The sequence below is a fragment of the Anguilla anguilla genome, chromosome 16, assembly GCF_013347855.1.
Source record: "Anguilla anguilla isolate fAngAng1 chromosome 16, fAngAng1.pri, whole genome shotgun sequence".
Taxonomy (NCBI): Eukaryota; Metazoa; Chordata; class Actinopteri; order Anguilliformes; family Anguillidae; genus Anguilla; species Anguilla anguilla.
The window spans coordinates 26,639,316-26,661,821 of NC_049216.1; the positions used below are offsets into that span (position 1 = coordinate 26,639,316).

Consider the following 22,506-nt stretch of genomic DNA (forward strand, 5'->3'; position numbering starts at 1 on the left):
AGAGATCTCAATGTGCTGCTAATTATTAGGATCAGGCGTGCCAAATTAGGGTTGAAATGAGAACCTACAGGACTGTAGATCTCCAGGAACAGGATTGGCCAGCCCTGATTTAGACGTTATACGCGGAAAACGGACGTCTGTTTCCGCTGACCGCCACAGCTGCACAGACTCACCTGGCTGCTGTCCTCCCCGGTGTGATGGAGGGGGGGTGAGGGAAGGGTAAAAGCCTCTTGCTCCCCACAGCTGTGTTTTCTGCACAGAAAGGATTTTCATTAGTACATTACTCTAACCCAGAAGAAAGCAAATATATGAATTGAATCGTAAGTACAAGGAAGAGCCAGGGCTGCGTAAGTAGCAAAGATTCATAATATATTTTATAATACACATTTTCATTGTCCTGTGACATCGGGACAAGCCTGGCTTAAATGAGTAAACTTAATGAGGTTACATGGCACTAACAGGCTGTCTGGAGGGTAGGGCCAGGTGTACCTTCTCTGTTTGACAGCTGCTACAAGGTCGGGTCCTGAGAACATGGAGAACAGGCTGTCCCCATTGGCCGAAGAGGTCTCGTCGCTTGAGCTGGCCGAGTCCCCCTGATTGGCCGACCAGCTGCTGCTCATGGCATCCCTGCTCCAGAAACACACAGCAGAAACCTCAAAGTAATGGCTGACCTCACTTTATCCCCTGCTCCGAGCGTTTCAGTCACATTCAACTGCTCAAACTTATTGGGCTATGGGATAAGCTATCAAATGACCCACCAGCCCTGAACCTCCGCCAGGCTGAGCATATACAGTGAGCTCCATAACGTTGGGGACAAAGGCATGCTTTTGATTGCTTGCTTTGGCTCTGTACTCCACAATTTTAGATTTGCAATCAAACAATTCACATGTTGGTGTGATTGGCGTTTGTCAACAAGAGGACCACTTTAACTGCATGTGAATTTTAAAATTATAAATCTAAAAGCATGGAGTACAGAGCCAAATCAAGAATAATAAGTCTTCGTAACCATATGGAGCTCACTGCACATCCTCAGAAGCGAGACTGCTAATGCATCATTAGTTAAATCTAGTGGAGAATGGGAAAATGGGAGCAAGCATAAATAGGATGTTTGGGTTGGCTGAGGGAGTTAGGCTTGTAACATTTTGACATATTTGGCTTACCCTTCAGTGTAGTACTCCGGGTGGGGCCAGCTCCTGTGAGACTCGTCAGCGATTGGCCAGTTGCTGCGCGCGTTGCTGGGGTGACGAACGTGCTGCGCTTGCCGTTTCTGCTGCATGGCCTGGTTCACGCCGGCCACGTACCGGGCAAACTCTGGGTCCGAGCCCACTACACACCAAGATAAAACCCACAGTCAGCTTCTGACTCACTCAGCTAAATTCACCACATCCAGACCCGCAGCGCAATCCTTTAAGCCAGACTGTCTGTGATGGCAGAAAAGGCACAATAGCCTGCACACAATCGACCCTGCCCATGCAGAAAGGCTGCGTTACAAAACAGGTCGCTGACGCCTCTCAAATAAGCCCCTGACGGTAAGAGCAGGAACGCAAGACAAAGGAATTACATGTAGATTCAAGCGTGTATTTATGAGGATTTATTTAGGTAATTACACACCAGGACAACTCAGTAAATAATACTCCCTAGATCCTGAACCCCTTAACCACAGCTCTTCAAATGAAGGACGGTGCCTGAGTCAGCAGAACTGTCGGCCGTCTGTGTGAGCTATGGATGGAGCCTGACGGAAAGCTCGGACGGCTCGGAACTTTCGCAGAGCACTTGGGCCCTGTGCTCTGAGGGAGACCAGGCCCTGTCAGGCTCCGGAGCGCTGGGGATCAGCAGAGACAGCTCGACCACACCGCCACCGGCTCTCGTTCGCCGCTCAGCTCCGCGACCGCCATGGCGACGCCGCTAATACCCCAGCTAATCCCGCCGAGCCTTCCCCAGCGAGGCGCGGGCCCAGGCCTCCGCGCTGCGGGAGGGATCTGCCAGGAACTGCACGTGTCTCCTGACGCTCGTGTCACGGTTATGCAATCTGCTCCCCGGGCTTGGCTACGCAGTCAGTGTAGCAGAAAATAAAAAGCTGTTTCACTGCACAATGACACACTTTAGCTCACTGCAGTGAGTTCTGCACATCAGCCCAGACACTGCATTAAAATACACACCAATGTCCAAGTGTCAGTATCCATTTATATAATGCAGGAAGTTCAATTACCGATTGTGAGTTGTGCCCAGTATCCTGCAGTTGTCTACAGTGAGTTATGGTTCTGGTCTATGCTGGAACACGTGAGATCCTTTAAACCAAGAGATTTCAGACCACAACATAAGGATAACGATGAAAGCGAAGCGCTCAGTCTGAGAGTAATGAATGCTCTGCCAGTGACCGCCGCGTTAGACGGGCGCGTCTCTGTTGAGTCAGAGAGGGGTGTAATCTGTGTGCTGAAACGCTCCTCTCAGCACAGCCTCAGTGCCGACACAGTTCTCTCAGCACCCCTGTGATCACGCACACAAAGGGGCTCTCTCCCACGTCTGGATCACTGATACGCCATTTCAAATAGCACCAGCTGAAGATAATAGAGGGGGGGAAATCACGTTGTTCCAATTCAAAATAAAGGTGTTGCCATTCTGCCTCAGCGACTGGACCCTATATTCAGTATAAAAGCAGCTGTGCTCGACAAGCAGGGCTCCTAACGCTGGAGACCGAAGCGCGGGGCGGCTTCGCTGGCTGACGGAGAGCCCACTTACCGGCCGGGTCAAACGGAAGCACGTCTCCCAGGGCCCCGAACACCCCCTCGCTCTGGTCCCGGTTGGGCCAGGTGTTGTTCCGGGGCCCGGTGGGCTTGTGGCCCAGCATCTCTGACATCATGCTGTCCATGTAGGTGCTCACCAGGCCCAGGCTGTACAGGTCTGAGCTCAGGTCCGGGAGGCCGGGCGCGCCCCACTGCCCCAGCTGCCCAATGGGAGAGAGCCCTGCGGGGGGAGGGCCCTGTGGGGGGTGCTGGGTGGAGCTGGTGGGCCACTTGGCTGGCACGCGCTGCTGCTGCTGCTGGGGTGGAGGCTGCTGGGAAGGGTGCTGTGGAGAGGCCTGCTGCTGCTGCTGACCAATGGGCTGCAGCAGGTGCTGATAGTACTGCAGTGCCTGCTGGGAAGGGGGGTGTGGCTGCGGCGGTTTCTGAGCTGGGTGCGGCTGCTGTGGCGGTTGCGGTGGCTGCTGTTGTGGTGGCGGCTGCGGTTGGGGTTGGGGCAGGACCGGGGCAGGGGGCTGCAGGGCACTGTGGGCCGCAGCCTGTGTAGGCGGGGCCGCTCCTGTGGGGGGTTTCAGCTCGGACACGTTGGTGGAGGCCACCGAGTTCCTCCTCTTGACCAGGGGGGAGGCCTGCTGGGACTTGCCCATGTTGAACCCTGAGAGAAAGTCGATGACGTCCTGCATCTCCTGGTCCGTGGGCAGGTTCATGCCCTTCTCGTCTGGCAGGCAGCCGTTGGCCAGCTGGGCGGCCAGGCTCTGCGGGGACTGCCCGGGGTCAGGGGTGCAGGGCAAGCTGCTCATGTGGAGGATGCCCTGGAGCCTGCCGTCGGCTCCGCCCCCAGCCCCGCCCTTGGCCTTGTCGTCCGGGGCGCTGCGGGAGGGCGTGTTGGGGATGGAGTAGCTGCCTCCGCTGCCGCTGCTGGAGCACACCTTCTTGGTGAACTTGGAGGTCAGCTTGGAGATGGTCTTGGGCAGGCCGCTGGAGGACTTGGACCCGCTGCCGGGCGGCAGGTCTGTCTGCGGGCTGTAGTCCGAGCTCTCCCGCTGCAGCTGCACCTGAATGGTGGGCAGGGCCTGCTCCCTGATAGGGCCAAAGAGACTTACTGCTGGGGGCTGCCACAATGACATCATTCAAAAGAATTTTAGCAATGCTAGCGGGCAATGTGACTGGCTCTACGGCTTAGCACTAACGCTGACTGATACCACTAATAATCCCACATTTCTTTGTCTTACCTGCATTCTCTCCACCTGTTGAGGTCGTACACAGCAGTGTAGAGCACGTCCACCAAGCCCAGCGTCTTCTCTGGGTCCAGACTGCGCTGCAGCAGGGACATAGTGGCTGGGTCCTCCTTCAGACACCTGTGTGTGACGCAGAGCATTTCACCAAAGCCTGACACAGCCTTGCCTGATCATACAGCAGGTCAGCTGGTCCAGAAGCTACAGCAGCTAGCCTCAGCTAGCAAATCCCATCACAATGGGAAAGCAAACAAGAATATACACGTGTACAGTAAATAACTATTTCCTATTATCTGTGTTAACCAGCACGAGAATGGCTGTGAACATGTGAAACACAAAGTGTGAAGGTGATAGTGTTTTTACCATGTAGAGGGGACTTGAACAACAATTCTGGATCCCTCCAGGGTAATCTGGGGAGCGTAGGCCTCTTTGTTTTCAATCTGAGCAGTGTCAACCACCACCTGTCCCCACAAAGACAAAGACACACGCACACACACAGTCAGGAATACAAATAAACACTGCAATTGAAAGTGCAGACTCAAAAGTAAGATTTTACATTTGTGTCATTCTACTTCCCATTTCAAAACAAAATTCCACAAAACACACACAATGTGAATATATGTATGCATGTATTTGTGTGTGCATGGGCGCGCACACACACACGTCTAGCAAATGTTTAATTGTTCATTAAATGAAGTAACACAGTAACTATGTTTACAATTCGCAAAACACTGCTCCGGGCATATAGGGCACTGCAGAACAATACATGACATGGGACTTAATTGGGGATTCCCTAGCACACATAACCAGTATGGAATGACGCAGGTTCATTCAGAAGTTCGTCGAAGGGAGTGGAGCGGAGCCCTCAGTAGAAAAGCGCTCACACCCGCCGCAGGCATTGGGCAGGAAGGAAAGCGGCCTGTTGTTATTTATAGCGCAGGTACATCCTCTGGCAGCGGACACAGACGCGCACAGGAGTTACAGCGCTCCTGTGACTCACGCGCACGCGTCACTGTCTTCAGCATCAGCGGGGGGCTGAGCTCTAATCCTCCAGAAGGGCCGGCTCTGCCGCCGCGCCGCCGCGGCTACGGTTACCAACGGCAGCGGGCCGGCTTTCTGAAGCGACCCGCCGCCGAACGGCGTCGGGAGCGAATTTCACACGCTGCCGCGGACACCGGCCTGCCAGGGGCGGCCAGACCTCAGGCGAGGGGAAACGCAAAGGTCACGTCCATCAGCGGGACGCAGTTTACATTCTCAAGTGACGCCTGAGCACGACTTATGGCCCTCAACGCGGCGAGCGAGGCGGGCCGCACTGACAGGCCAAACAAACACGGCGGAGCTGAACGCTGAAGGAACCGCCGACACCTTCCACGTGAGATCAGACGTGTGCCAACCCCCCAAACCCCCCCCCCCAGCCGCCGCCACATCGGCTCTCTTCAGCCACACAGCACAGGTGTGCTGAAGGGACACCAAACACACAGCTGTTCAGCCAAAACCCTGGAAACGGCCCACAGCCGTTTGTGTGATCGCAGCCTTTCCGATGGGATTCTGGCAACGCTTCTGATCTCGTTTTCATACTTTAATCATCGACCAGCGAGCGCCAAGTTAAAACCGAACAGGAGCTCCACCCCCCCCTCTGATGTTCAGAGGCCTTTTGCCCTAAGGACTGTGCGAAAGGTGGTCTCCCCACAGGGCTGTGTCCCTATTTTCCTGAGCAAATGTGTATGTATGCCAGAGAAGCATGCAGGCGCATGTGTGCGTGACTGGGACAGCATTCGTGATTGAAAGTGGGCGTGTACGCATATGTGCGTGTGATAGAAAGTGTGTCCACGCCTATATGCATGCGACAAAAAGCGCGTGTGCGTATGTGCCTGTGATATAAAGCGTGTGTGTGCGTACAATAGAAAGCATGCGTGTAAGCGTGTGTGTGTATGATAGAAATCGTGTGTATACGTGCATGTGTGTGTGATAGAAAGCATGCGTGTACGTGTGTGTACGCAGGTGAGTGTGTGTGTGTGATAGATAGCATGCGTGCGCGCAGGTGTGTGTGTTTGTGTGTGTGTGTATGACAGCATGCGTGTACGCAGGTGTGTGTGTGTGATAGATAGCATGCGTGCGCGCAGGTGTGTGTGTGTGTGTGTGTATGACAGCATGCGTTTACGCAGGTGAGTGTGTGTGTGTATGATAGACAGCATGCGTGCGCGCAGGTGTGTGTGTGTGTGTGTGTATGACAGCATGCGTTTACGCAGGTGAGTGTGTGTGTGTATGATAGACAGCATGCGTGCGCGCAGGTGTGTGTGTGTGTGTGTATGACAGCATGCGTGCGCGCAGGTGTGTGTGTGTGTGTGTATGACAGCATGCGTGCGCGCAGGTGTGTGTGTGTGTGTGTATGACAGCATGCGTGCGCGCAGGTGTGTGTGTGTGTTTGTATGACAGCATGCGTGCGCGCAGGTGTGTGTGTGTGTGTGTATGACAGCATGCGTGCGCGCAGGTGTGTGTGTGTGTTTGTATGACAGCATGCGTGCGCGCAGGTGTGTGTGTGTGTGTGTATGACAGCATGCGTGCGCGCAGGTGTGTGTGTGTGTGTGTATGACAGCATGCGTGCGCGCAGGTGTGTGTGTGTGTGTGTATGACAGCATGCGTGCGCGCAGGTGTGTGTGTGTGTGTGTATGAAAGCATGCGTGCGCGCAGGTGTGTGTGTGCGGTACTCACCAGCCCCGCCTGGCCGAACAGTAGCTGCACGGCGGTCTTGCAGGCTCCTCTCCAGCTGGAGGGGCACACCTGGTTGAGGACGTCAGTGACGGGGGAGTCGTCCCGCAGGGTCACCCCATTGCGCTCTGCTGCCTCTTTAATCAGCTGGAGCATGGTGTGCTGAAGGGACACCAAACACACGGCTGTGTTCAGCCGAAACCCGGGAAACAGCCTACAGCCGCACAAATCCTCAACACGGAACCTCCAAAACACCCATCAATTCATTACCCTTCTGTATAACACTTCTTCTGAACATTTTAACAGTTTTAGATAAGTCTCTGTGAACTGTATGGTTTATTATGTATTGTATTTTACTTATGGTGCCTGCCTGCCTTCCTGCCCAGGTCTCCCTCGAAAAAGTGATTTTATCTCAAGGGACTTCCTGGGTAAACAAGGTTAAATAAACTAAATAAAATAACATTAACCCGAGACCTGGACATTGAAAAGGAAGGTTGTTGAGCTGGTAATGAAGCCAGACATGACCAGCAGAAAACAGAAAGCCCGTGGCAGTTCAGCCCTGCCTGGCGGTGGATGATGATGATGATGAAGGGACAGAGCTGGGCTGAGCAGTACCGTTTTGAGCTTGAGGTTGTCGGCGGCAGACTCGTTGAAGGACACGCCTTTGAGGAAGTGGGAGCAGATCTGTAGGGGGATGGTGGGCAGCTCACACTGGATGGGCTGGGAGGGGGTCTGCATCCGACCGGCCTGCTGGGCCTCTGCTTCACCACAGCAGCCCTGTACACACGTACACGCACACATGCGCATACATACACACACACACACACACATACATATATACACACACACACAAACATATACACACACGTACACACACATACAACAGACAACACAAAAAATACGCATGCAGACACACACACATGCAATCAGAGGAGAATGCATGAGATCTTCAGTCACGAGATATCAAACGGGTCAATCAGCACCCTGTCCACATTTTAATCAGATTTGTCTCAGTAACATTGGCAGTTCTTTTCATCAAATGCATTTATGGTTTAAAGGGCTATTAAATTATTATTGTGCTTTTCAATATCACAAGCTTTCCTTCCGCTAACAACACGCTTAGAGCAGCATTAGAGGCACACATACTCTACCTGCAAAGATGCTTCCACAGCTTTGGGATTGAGGTGGAACCCAGCCTTCAGGGCATACTCACTGTGGCCCTGACTCTCCAAAGCTACTTTATAAGCCTGGATGGACAAAAAAAGAAGAAGCACAACTTGCTGCTGTCCTAGCAGGAGAAAAAAGTAAGTGCTGCTCGAGTATCTCAGGCCTACAGGTGCTCTTTGGATAATGCGGGTTCGTTTTACTTAAAAAATGTGAAGACAGCCAGTGATTAGCGATATCGCTCATAAATGTATAAAGCCCGTTTCTTCCATACTGAATCCAAGGCACTCCTTTAAAATGTAAGCCTTTATTATAACATGGCAAAGAGGTTTAAATGACCTGGTTTAAAATGACCACATATATATATTCAATATATTTTTCTGCAAATAAACAATGACAACATTACATTTTTTGGTAGACTCATTTATCCGGGGTAATGCTGGGCGTTCATAGATACAGAAAAGTGTGATAATGTGTGTGACTACAGCAGTCTTTGTAAGACATCAGCCTGTGTGGCCTGTAGGTGCACCTGTAAGGCGTTATCTGTCTTCATGTTGAGCTCCTTCAGCTGACTCTCAGGGATGGTGGTGTTGTGTGAGCAGAAGAGCTGCTGGACTTCGATCCCGGCCAAGCAACCGTCTCTGCCCCTCTCCCTCAGCCGCGACGTGGCCTGGAACACATCACAGCCGGGGTCAGACGGGTCTCACACGCACGCTAACACGGTCTCTCACACACACTCACACACCCTCTCACACACACTCACACACACACTCACACACACAAACACACACTCACACACCCTCTCACACACACTCACACACACACTCACACACACAAACACACACACAAACACACACTCACACACCCTCTCTCACACGCACACGCATGCTAACACGGTCTCTCTCACACACACGCATGCTAACACGGTCTTTCACCTGCACATGCACACTAACACGGTCTCACACACACACGCACACTAACACGGTCTCTCACCTGCACACGCATGCTAACACGGCCTCTCACACACTCACACACACGCGCACACTAACACGGTCTCTCACACGCACACGCACGCTAACACGGTCTCTCACACGCACACACACGCTAACACGGCCTCTCACACGCACACACACGCTAACACGGCCTCTCACACGCACACACACACGCTAACACGGCCTCTCACACGCACACATGCACACTAACACGGCCTCTCACACGCACACACGCACACTAACACGGCCTCTCACACGCACACGCACACTAACACGGCCTCTCACACGCACACACGCACACTAACACGGCCTCTCACACGCACACACGCACACTAACACGGTCTCTCACCTGCACACGCACACTAACACGCCCTCTCTCTCTCACACGCACACGCACACAAACACGCCCTCTCACACACACTCACACACCCTCTCTCTCTCACATGCACATGCACACAAACACGCCCTCTCTCTCTCGCATGCACATGCACACAAACACGCCCTCTCAGACACACACATGCACACTAACACGCCCTCTCACACACACACACACGCACACAAACACGCCTTCTCACACACACTCACACACCCTCTCTCTCTCACATGCACATTAACACGCCCTCTCACACACACACACACACCCCCTCTCTCTCTCACACACACGCACACAAACACGCCCTCTCACACACACACACACACACACACACACACCCTCTCTCTCTCTCTCACACACACGCACACTAACACGCCCTCTCACACACACTCACACACCCTCTCTCTCTCACATGCACATTAACACGCCCTCTCACACACACTCACACACCCTCTCTCTCCCACACACGCACACACTAACACGCCCTCTCACACACACTCACACACCCTCTCTCTCACACATACACACGCCCGCTCTCACACGTATACACACGCACACTAACATGCCCTCTCTCACACACACACTCACACACCCTCTCTCTCTCACACACACACACGCCCGCTCTCACACGTATACACACGCACACTAACATGCCCTCTCTCACACACACACTCACACACCCTCTCTCTCTCACACACACACACGCCCGCTCTCACACGTATACACACGCACACTAACACGCCCTCTCTCACACACTCACACTAGCATGTTCTCTCTCTCTCACACACACGCACGCTAACACGGTCGTTCTCTCACACATACTGTACTCACTAACAAGTTCTCTCTCTCTCACACACACACACACACTCACATTCTTTCTCACACACACACACACACACATACACACGCATGCACAGACTAACACGCCCTCTCTCTCACACACACACACACTAACACGCCCTCTTTCTCACACATACACACACGCACGGGAATACACTTTCTCTCCCTCACATACACACACACTCTCACATGCACGCGCACACTGACACGCCCTCTCTCACACACACACACACACACACACACGCACACTCTCTCTCTCACACTCAAACACAAACACATGCTGTCACACACACATGCACACCAGCACATGCACACACACACATACTCTCTCTCTCTCTCTCTCACACACACACACACACACACACACACTCACTCACTCTCTTACACAAAACAACACACACGCACACGGTCTCACAAATATGTACACTCCAGCAGCTCACATGCGTGCACACACACACACACACTCACACACATCTGTTCAGAAACCTATTGGCTGCAATGAAAAATAAACAGCAGTGATGTCATGGTGATCTCATCTTTAAAGCATCTCACCTTGATTAGCGGGGGGGGGGGGGGGGGGGGGAGAGAAACAAGAAAAGCTAGCTAGTCTTGGCAGCGCACGCTGCCCAGGGAATGCTGTGAAACCGCGGCGCTCTGACACTGTGGAAGCGCTTTCCGCGCGAGGACTCTGTGCTCCGTCGTAATCGAGCGCGCATGTGGGACACCAGGCCAGAGTGTTTCTGCGCGTTCGGGGGTCAGAAGAATAGGATTTGCTGGGGCCCCACTGCCACAGGAAGTGGAGCCTCGGCATTGAGCGCGGCTCTCCCTGACAAAGCCCTCCAGCTGTGAGAGCCATCCCACTTCCTACAGCACATTCCTGCGGGGCAGCCAGCCCGCTAACCGCCAGGGCTAGCGCTCCACACGCCCGGGCATAACAAAGCGCCCCCATTCACCCCAGCACCAGTCTACTGCCCCACTCGCACAAACACACTCAGCTGATTAGCTGCTGGATTAGCTTTAATTCACCCCCCCCCCCCCCCCCCTTTAACGGCCTTACGGGCACAAACACTCTTTTATTCCGTTGTGTGAATGTGCTGGGGAATGTGCACCACTGTCGAAACCTTACCACTGAATAAATAAAATCTAATTAAACAAGTGTGATATAAGTGAGCTTTTAATCAAACCCAGGAGACTTGGGAGTTTTTTCCACAAATCCTGCACCTATTTAGGAGTAAAATGTGAGCACGGCTGGTCTGTATTTAACAGCATATATTTACACACGCGTTCTTCAGTATTTGGTTCTCATTTATTTACCTGTAAACTGAACCTGAATATAATATTTTAAATAAATGTGTAATTAGAACCATATATGTTGTAATTTCTGAAACTGCAAAACAATACAATAACCATAATAATTCACCTGTAAGAAACTTTTAAGCCATAAAACAGACCATCATACTTTATTTGTAAAAGGTTCATAAAGGCTCCTGTCTTGGTACTGAAATGATTTTAGGATGTGAATCAAATTTTTTTTTTTAATTAAGTGGTTCAGCAGAAATTTCAGTCAGAAAGTTCTAAGAATTTTAAACACAGTTAATTCCAGGAACAGCAGCACTGAAAAGGTGTTTGGCTGTAATGTGCTCTATTAATACAGAGAGGCTGCTCTCCAGAGAGACAGACCGGAAGCTAACTCTCTGAACTGCCATTACCACAGACACAACCCCAGTGGAAAAAAGAAGTGCACTTTAGGTAAACATTTGCAAAGTTTTCTGAAAATAGAAAGGCGAAAGCAATGCGCTGGTTAATAACTCTGAGTGCTGATTAACACGTATGGTTTCCAGGATATGACAAATGGGTAACATCAAAGGAACAAGTGATTAGAACAGCTGTCGCTACGGGTGAGCAGAATTAATTTGTTTTTGTAAAATAAGGCCCCGGCCTGCTCTTCACTCCCAGGCCCGCTAAGAGGGACGTACCTCAGCCGCGCCCTTCCATGACCGGGTGGCCTCCTCCAGCTCGGTCAGGGGCGTGGCTCCGGAGCTGTGGGGCGGGGCGCTGGAGCGGCGCTCCTGGGCCTGGGCCAAGGCCTCAGCCAGGCAGGACTGGGCCACGGGCTGCACCTTCTGCAGGGCCTGGGACAGGAACTGGAAGTGCACCTGCATCACCGTCAGGAAGCAGCGCCCCAGGACCTAGAGAACAACACTGACTGTGAGAGACCCCCAACTCAGAACCCTGCTAGACCCCCCCCCACCCTCAGATCCCTTCTAGACCCCCCCACCCTCTGATCCCTGCTAGAGACCCCACCCTCAGATCCCTTCTAGAGACCCCACCCTCTGATCCCTGCTCACACATCAAACGTTCATGAATTTCTACTTAAGAGAACTAAAGCCAAAGCGCTAATTATTAGCCAAAAACAGAAGGAATGTTAAACATCAGTGACTGAGAAAGCGCTCAGGCTTCTAGTCTCCCCAGTCCACATTCCATTTGATCACAAAGCCAATGTTGTGACAGCCTGCATGAGGATCAGTGCTTGAGAAGTGTGCTGTGAGTTCACTGTGCTGTAATCGGAGTGCAAGTACTCCTACTTGGGTTCAGAAATGGCACAAGGTCACTGAGTAATGGTTGTGCTTTGTTGCCATTGCAACAGGCCTGGACTGAACAGCCTACTTCACAAGAACTCTTTCCCCAGAAATAATCAAAGAAAGAAAGAATGGCTCATGATGGGGGGGGGGGGTGGGGGAAGAGAGAGTGGGAGGGAGAGAAAGACAGAGGGAGGGAAGGAGGGACAGGGAGAGAAAGAGAGAGAGAGGGAGAGCAAGAGAGAGAGAAAAAGGGATGGAGAGAAAAGGAAAGAGAATAATTGACAGAGGACATTAAGTTATTCCATGGATCTGAGAAAGCTGCATAAATCGATGCTGTTAAATTGCATTCTCAAGAAGTCAGATAACAGCCCGCTGCTTTCCGGAATGGCTGTCTTACAGGGGACCCCTTGCCCTCTCAGGACCTGTAGAATGCGCTCGTGCACACTGGTTTTCTCTAGTGAGTCGTTTTTAAATATTATCCTGCCCTATCCCAAGGGCACAGATGACCAGAGTAGGGTTAACTCAGGAAGCTAGACATACAGCCTTTCTGATGCTCTAAGCATCAGCTGGAAAAGGCTGTTTAAAGAGACTGCAAAAAAACTGTCATTTCTATCTAATTAAAAACACTTTAGCACTGCAGTGTTGTTTAAATGTTTTCAAACCAAAGTGCTCACTTCTGAAAAAGCACCCATGGAGTGCATCCTGCCAATCAACTAATGCATAATACACCTACAACCTTATGCTTATAACCTAACGCTTATACAGCTATAACTTAATGCATACACATCTATGACCTAATGCACAATGCACCTATAAACAAACACATATACACAGATAACCTAAAACATATGCACCTACAATCTTATGCTTATACACCTATAACCTAGTGCATATGTAAACTAATGCATAATGCAGTCCATTTACCATATGCACGTATAACCTAATGCATGTACAACAAGCAGCAAAAAACAGGCTTTGTTTCTGAACCTCACTTGTTGAGAGACATTGCTCACTAGCACCAGTGCGGCTGGCTCCAGTATAGGTCTTTCAGCCACCCGTTTCAATGTAAGTCAGTTGTACCAATACGTAGAAAAAAAGAAAGTCACTTTTTTTTTCCCACATGACACAATAGCTGTTTTTTCTTGGCCTAATCTCTCCCCATGTGCCACTTGCTGTGTCATTTGGATAATATGTTAATATTCTGTGAAAGAATAACCGAAGGTTTGTGTCACTGCTGAGTCACTGCGCGTCACTTGGGGAGGGCAGTATCTCACACGCTACGCGGACACCCTGGACCTGGCCCCACAGATCGCAGGAGGGTAGGAGGGGCCACGCAAAGAAGCCTAGGAAGTAACAGGAAACAACTTCTACTGTGCATTTTGAGTGCTAAGAAACTTGCTGCCCATTGGATTCAATGCAAAAAAAAACAAGGTGATTTAACAACCAAAGAAAAAGTCTTTTTTTGTCATCATGAATTTCATTATGAGTATCAGTTTGTGGAAAAATGCTTGTTTTGGAAAAGAAGTTTTGGAAAATATTTATTAAAATTTACATATTATAGTACATATTGCATATTTTCACAAACTGCTTTTGCATATGAAATGTATGTAGAGTAACCACGCCCTGGCTGCTCGCTAGTACCTCCTCTGGACAAACAGGGACCTGCAATCTGTCCGATTATCTGCAAATGAACCAGTCACCAAGTGACTGTCCAAGCATTCCTGTCTGTGTGGAGGGACCAGTGTACCATTATCATGGTAATCACTGTATCAGAGTCTAAAGTCAGGGTCAGTCTAATATCTGCAGGAAGTCGACACAAAGTTCCAGGCTACGGAGAATGAAAATAAACCCAATGTTATTTTGAGGTAACTGATATGACAAGTTAAATTAGCACATTTTGTACAAATGGTGCATTTAAATTGGACTAGGTTGCCTATTACGAAATCACTCGATGTATTAGTTTACCAGCTTTAAATCCTACAAAACCTGTCAACAACAGGGAAACAGCGCAAGAATAGCAAAAATGTTCAAAGCAAAAAGGACAAGACCGCAATCACGATAAAGAACCTTATCCCAGTGGAGTTATTCAAATATGGAACGATACAAGAAAACATCCAACCACAAGGGGGTGGTATCTTGTGTCCACAGCCTGCATCCCTACGGTAGCTGTCTAGCAGAAATGATGTCAGGCCTCGTCTCATCTATGGTACCTTTGCCAGAGCCCCTGAGAAACACCGCACGTGCATCCTCTACTCCGCACGTCCGATTTCAGCCTCAGCCTCCAAGGGTCCGTCTCTCCTGCTGACTGGAGAAATGAAACCTCGACTGCAAGGACGCGCAGTTTCACAAATGGCCAGCCAGTCGGAAGGGACGCCTCAAGAGAACGCTCATTGGCTCCATCTCCAAGCCCCGCCCCGTTATCAGCCAGCACAATGAAATCCTCTGCGTGGCCAAACTCACGCTCTCACATGGCTGGCTCCATTCCACTGCCCGTCATTTCACACCGTCTGCCTCCACCACCAGACACTCCTCACAAGTACCTCCCTGTGTTAAGATGAGCTTCCTCTGCTGAATTCATTATCTGTAGTAGCAGGACAGAGTGTCGTGAGACCTGTGATAAAATATTCAAGCTGAGGAAATTCTACTGGAGTCCTCTGTCAGACAGCCTACATTTTGGATGAAAAAAATTAACTGAGACTGGATTATGATTAGCTACACATATTAAAATGCGATTTACGCTTGGAAAAACAGAAGAAAAAGCGGTGATCTAGCGAATAAACAAAACAACTGAAATGTATTCTAATTACTCAAAGCACCGACAGCGGTTCAATTGGTCTGCGAACCACACAAAATGCAAACGGAGATCTCGGCTAAACGGAGTGTGTGCCCTACATATGTTGCCATCCGCTAATAGGCTGTGTAAGCCTGTATCTGCCAGAATGGTTCACAAAATGTGTGGCAAAGTATTAATATTCCACAGCAGGACGCAGGGCTGCTCTGAAGGGCGATGCCATCACTAGGAGTTTCAAGGGCAAAGCCAGGAAGTCTAAATCTCCCAGATTAGCCCGCTGCTGGAATGACTCATTCGCCACTTACTCACAGGGTCCCAGGATGTCATCTTTGCATCCACTTGAGAAAAAAAAACCTTCCCAGACAGATGGGTTTCATTCCTGCAATAAATCATCCGTGGAATGACTAAACACGGATTTAACAAACAGCGCATAATCATGGAAACCGATCTTACATTTGTGTCTTATTTGTATGCCATCAAATGTATTCTGACGGTTCTAAAATGGTTCTAAAATGGCTTAATTTTAGTTTTCAATAATGATTGGCTATATTGTATTGCATTTTTTCTCCAATTCGTACTCTTTATACTGTTAATATCTCAAAAATGTGTTTCTCCAACATTTATAAAAATCGCTAATATTCTGCAATATACATTTTTTCCCACAGTGAATTTCCTATTTATCAAACTCATCTCAAGCCATGCGTGTAGCTCTGCACAGCTCCAGCTGTTTAATGGCATGATAAGGGTCAATAATCTGGCATTTCTCGGAGGTCATCAGCGCTGCTCCTGGGAAGCAGGGATCACGCGAGTGGCTAACGTAGCATTCCCTGCAACTCCCCACCGCTGCTTAACTAATCATGTTCATCCACCGAAAATCCACTGTCCCCTAAGGGGTATGAATCACGCCAGAGCCCAGACACACACACTGGAACTCAGCAAATATCGTTTTTCCGTTACTGGCTCTCTCTGAGGTAAAGACAACACCGAGCTGGAGCTACGAGCGCGGTCGTCTCGACGGACTTCTCTCACGGCTCGGGTCACTGGAGAGCTGACTAGCCCGCACAGCTGATCCAGACGAGGGAAGGCCCCGGAGGTTTACCGCAGCCCTTGCCAAATGAGAGCGGAGGGGTGCCGAGACTGTTACTCAACGCAGGATGAAAACGGCAGCATTTCGCCCAAGCCCAAAGCAGCAGCGTAACAGTGAGCGGCTGAGGACTCGGGCCTGAGGACTCGGTCTATGGACTTGGTCTGAGGACTCGGTCTGTGGACTCGGGTCTGAGGACTCGGGCCTGAGGACTCGGGTCTGTGGACTCGGGTCTGTGGACTCAGGTCTATGGACTTGGTCTGTGGACTTGGTCTGTGGACTCAGGTCTATGGACTTGGTCTGTGGACTCGGGCCTGAGGACTCGGGCCTGAGGACTCGGGCCTGAGGACTCGGGGGCCTGCCTGCGTCTCACCCCTCTGCGGTTTCCTCCTGAGCTCAGGACATGCCCTACTGACACACCGTGACATTCCCGAGCCTTTCAGCAGCCAGCCAGCCAGCCCCTCTCCCATGCCTGGGTTTCCACTCCTGACTGCACTTTTGTGTTTCTTGGTAGAAAGAGGGAAAAGGGGGAGGGGCGGGGGAAGAGGAGGGGGGAGGAAATCCTGCTTACGAGTCCAGCATTTCCCACAATCCCAAGCTTTTTTTTCAACAGCACAGTTTTAGCCATCATTTGGTACATAGACTGCAGAAGTCTTCCCTCCCGTGCTTTGAAGAAAACGCAGGCCATGACTCACACAGCACCAACCACTCCCAGTGAGACCAAATGGTGGAGCCCCAAAGCACAGACCCACTGAGTTACTTAGTGACTGCCATGTTACGATCCAGCGCAGAAGAAATATGAACACAGTCTGCCTTGCAGCTTGAGCTCTGGCAACTCTAAAAATGCGACTCCTTTATCGGGGGGGGGGGGGGGGGGGCGTGCTGATTCAGTCGTGTGTTTCAGAGACGACAAAGGGGCACAGCCCAGGGCCCGGGCTTAAAGGCTTTTCCTGCGCTGCGCGCGCTAGCCCAGCATTCTTTGGGAGACGCGCGCAGTTGTCGGAGTGGCGCAGTAGCCCCGTGCTGAGAGACGGAGAGCGGGCGGAACAGCGCGGGACTGCGCCGCGGCTCGGCGGCGAGCTTGTGAGCGGCTGCTTTCTTCACGGGTGAAAGAGGGCCGCGTCCCCCCCCCCCCCCAGCCCCCCGCCCCCCCGCAGCGCGTCCTGTGGAATCTGCCAGCAGCAGCGCCGCCGCCGCTGCCGCTAGCTTCCCACAGCGCTCTCTGAGCTTGCGGCGAGCACAGCTGGAACACGAGCACCGAGTCAGGATGCAAACTCATTCACTCCCCAAAATATCCGCCGCAGATGGCTGCCGCGTAACACATAAATCCTCTTCATGACTACGCGAAAGAAAACAGAAAAAAAAGAAAGAACTCCAACAGGAAGCCAATAAAAACGAGCCGTGGTGCGGACCTCTCAGCTCTGAGAGCTGACTCACCGGTGACTGCTCGCTCTTTCCACTGCCAGCGCATATCTGCAGTTAAACGCTTCCATGAAGCCCCGGGATGAGGCGCGGGGCCAGGGGAAGGGCCGGGCCGCGCGGCGCTGGGCGGGGCGTTCTGCTCGCTCTCTAGCGCGGAGCAGCAGCGCTAATCGCCCGCAGGGCCCTTTCACACATCCTCAGTGTTTCTCACACGCTGCCATAAGATCTCATCAGCGCTGTAATAACACACACACCACGGCCGCACCGGGCCAGGAAACCCTGAACCAAACAGCCACTCACGGCCGCACCGGGCCAGGAAACTCTGAACCAAACAGCCACTCACGGCCGCGTAATGCAACGAAGCCGTATCTAATGCGCTGCCCCTATAACCGTCCCGTGTGTCCAACACAATCCCACTCTCACGCGTCCGAGGCCCGCAAGCAGGGATGATATGTGGCTGTTTTATCTCCAACGGTCACACCGCTCGGCCACAGCAGCGATTCTCACAAACCGAGCGCGCTCTCTGCAGAACGCAAGCCTGCGATTTAATCGATGATGCCAGACAGCGTCTGACAGTGTGTACATTTAAAGAGGCGCTAAACGTAAAGCCAGAAACGCAGAGCGCCCCCCCGGCTGTGGCCGGCGGCCCTACCTCCACGTCCTGCAGGCTGAAGTCGTTCTGGTCTTTGAAGTTGGCGGCCCCGGCGCTCAGCTCCATCAGCATCTTGGCGATCTCGGGCTTTATTGCTGCGGTGAGCCGGCCGGCCGCCTCCATGACGTGTTCCTGCACGTCCTTCAGTTGCATAGCTGCTTTGGAGTAGTGCGAGTTCCTGAACACGCCGCTGAAGAGGTCGGTGAGGAAGGCGCTGGCCCTGCAGAACACGTTCAGCGCGTCCAGGTACTTGGAGATGCCCTGCTGGATGTCGGCGATGGCGGTGGTGGCGCTGGGGTGGGGGGGGTGGCCGCAGTTGCCGGGCGACCCGCCGCCGGCCCCCATGGAGGCGGGGGCGGAGCAGGAGGGGCCCAGCGGGGCGCTGAGGGCCCGTCCCAAATCGGGCATGGAGTACTGCTGGTGCTGCTGCCCTTTCTGCTTGGACCCGCCAAGCAAAAAGCGCCGCTTGTAGTCCATTTTACTTTCCTGCGCGCTGCAACAATACATAAGTGTTCAACTGTCTGGGGAATCTTCTGCGCGCTGACCTACCGCTGGCTCAGTCAACCACTCTGCTTCACAGTGACAGCCTCTCCCCAAACACACAGCTTTCTAAGTCAGGTATAAAGACAGCTAACAGGTATAATCTGTCTAAAAGGCATTTCTAAAGGCTCAACAGGGGCGTGTCGACTCGCTGACTGGGTGTGAATTCTCTGAGCAGCGCTGCTGCGGGTCCCATTTAACAGTCAAAACCGAGGGTACTATCAGGTGACGTGTACTTTCCTCCTTCACCAGAAGCTCAATCAGTGACGGGGGGCGGAGGGATACACAGTTACGGGGAGTGATCCAGCACTGGGGCAGCTCTGCCTCTGACTGGCTCTCATTCTTAGTGGCTGGTAGCTTCAGTCCAGGGAATTCTCAAAGTGCACAAGTTTTTTTTTTTCTTTCTTCAGAGGAATGAAAACCCCCCTTTTGTACGCGTGTAAATATATCTATATATGTACACGTCTAATAAAAAATATCAATCTTCAAAAGCTTTAAGCTAAAACAAAAAGGTTCAGGAAAACGTGACACTGGTCAACAGCAGACATAGCATTAATAAAAGACGAGAAACGGAGAAGACAGAGATCGCAGTGCCCTGGCACTTCCTTCAGGAGGGCGGTCTTCTGCCACGCGTCCGTGTGTTCGCGGACGGGTCCCGTCTGTCTCGGACCCGACCCGTAGCGTAGCGCTCGCGCGGTGAGGAGCGTGGAACAGCCCGCAAAAATCTGCCGGGACTTTGCTGAGCCGGGGCTCCTCCCCCTTTCTCTGGCGGCTGAGGTAGTTATTACTGAAACGGGGGAAACGTGCTGCTTCCAGACCCGGCTTCTCCACGACTGCAGTCCCAATCCACGGAGCGGAAATGAATCTGTAAGGCCTCTAGGTCATTTCCTGAAAGAGACAGACACAGAGAAAACACAGCTTACGCACAACCTGGAAAGGAATCGCACGAAGGTATCCGTACATGCAGTTTATGCTGTAACTGGCTCAGTTAGCCCCCTGAAACAGCCCAAAATAAAAATGAACAGCTTCATGTAAAACATTGTGAATGATACAACAAGTAGAAAAATATAGCACAAAATATAAAATGTCTGTGCAACCAGTGCAATAATTTGGAGTGAAACAAAAATCTATCCAACTAACTATTAAATGTGAATAGCAAGCAGCTTTTATTGATTGGAATAAGAGGATATGGAATAAAAATTTTACTTGTGTCTATTTTGAGCGACACAAACTCTTCTGGGTCATTTGGCACATGCCACAGGGACATGCTGTACATTCTATGACCATCAGCAACAATTCAAATAGGCCTATTAATCTCAAACTTGATATCTACAATAGGAGCCCTGTATTCTAATATACACCAGAACAGTGAGTCAGTGACCGTTTGAGATTTACTTCACAATGACCCTTTGTGAATCAGCCACTCTATATAAAACACAGAGGCTGGAGACTATCCATAAAGATGTGCTCAACAGAAAAGCACAGTGCGTTGATATAAAAACTTCCTGTGAAATAGGCCTACCGATTTGATTCATATGGAAATTGTGACCTAATGGGACAGCCTACATAGAAAGCAAATGGCATACCTAAAACCGACCACTCTGAAATCCCTTAAAATGGCACACGGGGCTGTAAGAGAACAGCCTGTGAGTGTCTCATTGTGGAATAACAGTGACACTTTGTCAGGAGGGCAAACAAGCTGCAGCAGTCATAATATGCCTATTCAGCTCTTCACAGTCTAGGTCCACAGGCAAACCGTTATATATACAACCTCAGTAGCCTTACATCATTACGCACATACATACGCTTTCCAGTGACATCATCACGTTCGCGGGATAAGGACGAACGGCACACCAAGGGAAGATGCTGGCGACTCAACACAATGTTTCCAGTTTCGCGGACTCGTCCTCAGACGCGACATGGTACGCGCTCGCGCTAGCCGGCGGCGCAAACGCCGCCCCGCCCGTCGCCAATTATCTATCCCACTGACCTCTGACCTCTGCGTGTCACTTCCTGTGGCTAACAGAGGCGCAGTGATAATGGAGGAATAACAGCGCTTTTCTCTGCCGGGAGAAGGCCAGCAGGCGCGCAGAGGAAAGGCCGCCGCAGCTGGGAGAGAGAGACGCACGGTCGTCAGCGTTTCCACGGGCACAAAGAGGCGCTTAATGAAGACCCGGCCATAACAGCCCATAATAGGCACTCGGCGGCTGAGCTCATTTCTTTATGCAGCGCGGGAGGCGCCCGTCGCTCCCCCTCAGGCGAACTCGGCGAGAACACTGCGGGCCTCTGTGCGGCGGCGAGGGGCGGCCCGCTGTAAGAGCAGCGCATTCACAGCAGGCCGCCGCGGTTCCCAAAACCCCCCGGATTAAACTGCTGTATTTAAGCTGCCCCACAGCGTCAGCAATTTAACCTGCCAGTCAGGGAGAACAAGGCAGGTAGTAAACAGGAAGGCTAAAAGAGTCTGGCTAGCTCTGTGTGCGTTTAGCACAGCTGTCCTACTTTCATCTCAAACTGCCAAGGGTGGAATCAGAAGATTTAAAAAAAAAAAATAATCTTCCTAATTATGTTACAATCACATGCACTGTTGTCATTCAGTTTATTCACTGAATTTCCATTCATTTTGTGAACTGATGAATTGGAAATGGAACTGCTTCTGACCACGGTGGACGGCCACTACAGGATGCTAAGCCAGTCAAAAATAAAAATACATTTTTGGGGGATGTTTTGAAGCAGTCCAGCTTACCAGAAGCAAGCCACAGCCAACAAAAATCAGATCTGTTACAAGTGGGCTGTGGAATTTTCATCCTTCTAAACAAACCAGAGATGGTTACATTAAGCAGCTTTCTCAAAGGTTTTCTTCACCTCAGAGGGAGTTAACGCTGTTTGATGTCTGCCGCTAGGAGACCAATATATTTGTAACATGTACTCTAGTGCTAAACTGAACATAATCACTGAGCCAAAGATCAAGCAGATGAACATAAACTGCACATGGTCCAGACGGATATATAACTGACATCTACCCAATCTGTGATGGCAAGGATTAACAAGGGTTCAGGGGAAGACTTTTTCCCTACAAATGTGTGTAAACAAAGATCCGTGTTGCACAGCACATCACCGTCTAATGGCAAAAAAGCCGAAACCCACAGGGGTCTCATTCACTTGTGTGTGAAAGGCAACTGCTTGAAGTGAAGGGAGGTACACTGGCTTTTTCTAATTCAGGCCGATTGTGAACCGCACATTGTCTCAGCCAGTGTGAATGGTCTATAAACTGTGAATCTGTTGCTAGGACCTGGGGCCTGAGGCAAGCCAGGGCATTGAGCAATCTGGATGTCACGTGACCGGCCTCTCGCTGCGGTGAGAAACTTAATGGCGCTTCCACCC

The 22,506-nt window shown here is 51.2% G+C and overlaps 1 protein-coding gene across 2 annotated transcripts in view; it reads right to left on the reverse strand.

The window, feature by feature from the left end:
• Window positions 1-22,506, reverse strand: part of LOC118215219 (granule associated Rac and RHOG effector protein 1-like) — a 32,953-nt gene that overhangs the window by 2,617 nt on the left and 7,830 nt on the right. The window contains exons 2-13 of one of the 2 annotated variants that reach the window (XM_035395749.1): window positions 18,586-20,013; window positions 12,031-12,243; window positions 8,379-8,519; window positions 7,837-7,932; window positions 7,301-7,462; window positions 6,689-6,847; window positions 4,340-4,437; window positions 3,974-4,099; window positions 2,740-3,821; window positions 1,161-1,326; window positions 490-627; window positions 174-252 (exon numbers count right to left, since the gene is read on the reverse strand). In XM_035395749.1, the coding sequence (XP_035251640.1) occupies window positions 174-252; window positions 490-627; window positions 1,161-1,326; window positions 2,740-3,821; window positions 3,974-4,099; window positions 4,340-4,437; window positions 6,689-6,847; window positions 7,301-7,462; window positions 7,837-7,932; window positions 8,379-8,519; window positions 12,031-12,243; window positions 18,586-19,092 (2,967 nt within the window). In that variant the 5' untranslated portion in view covers window positions 19,093-20,013. Of the gene's footprint in view, window positions 1-173; window positions 253-489; window positions 628-1,160; window positions 1,327-2,739; window positions 3,822-3,973; window positions 4,100-4,339; window positions 4,438-6,688; window positions 6,848-7,300; window positions 7,463-7,836; window positions 7,933-8,378; window positions 8,520-12,030; window positions 12,244-13,628; window positions 13,819-18,585; window positions 20,014-22,506 lie in introns of those variants that run through there. The other variant, XM_035395750.1, reaches the window with a different exon arrangement.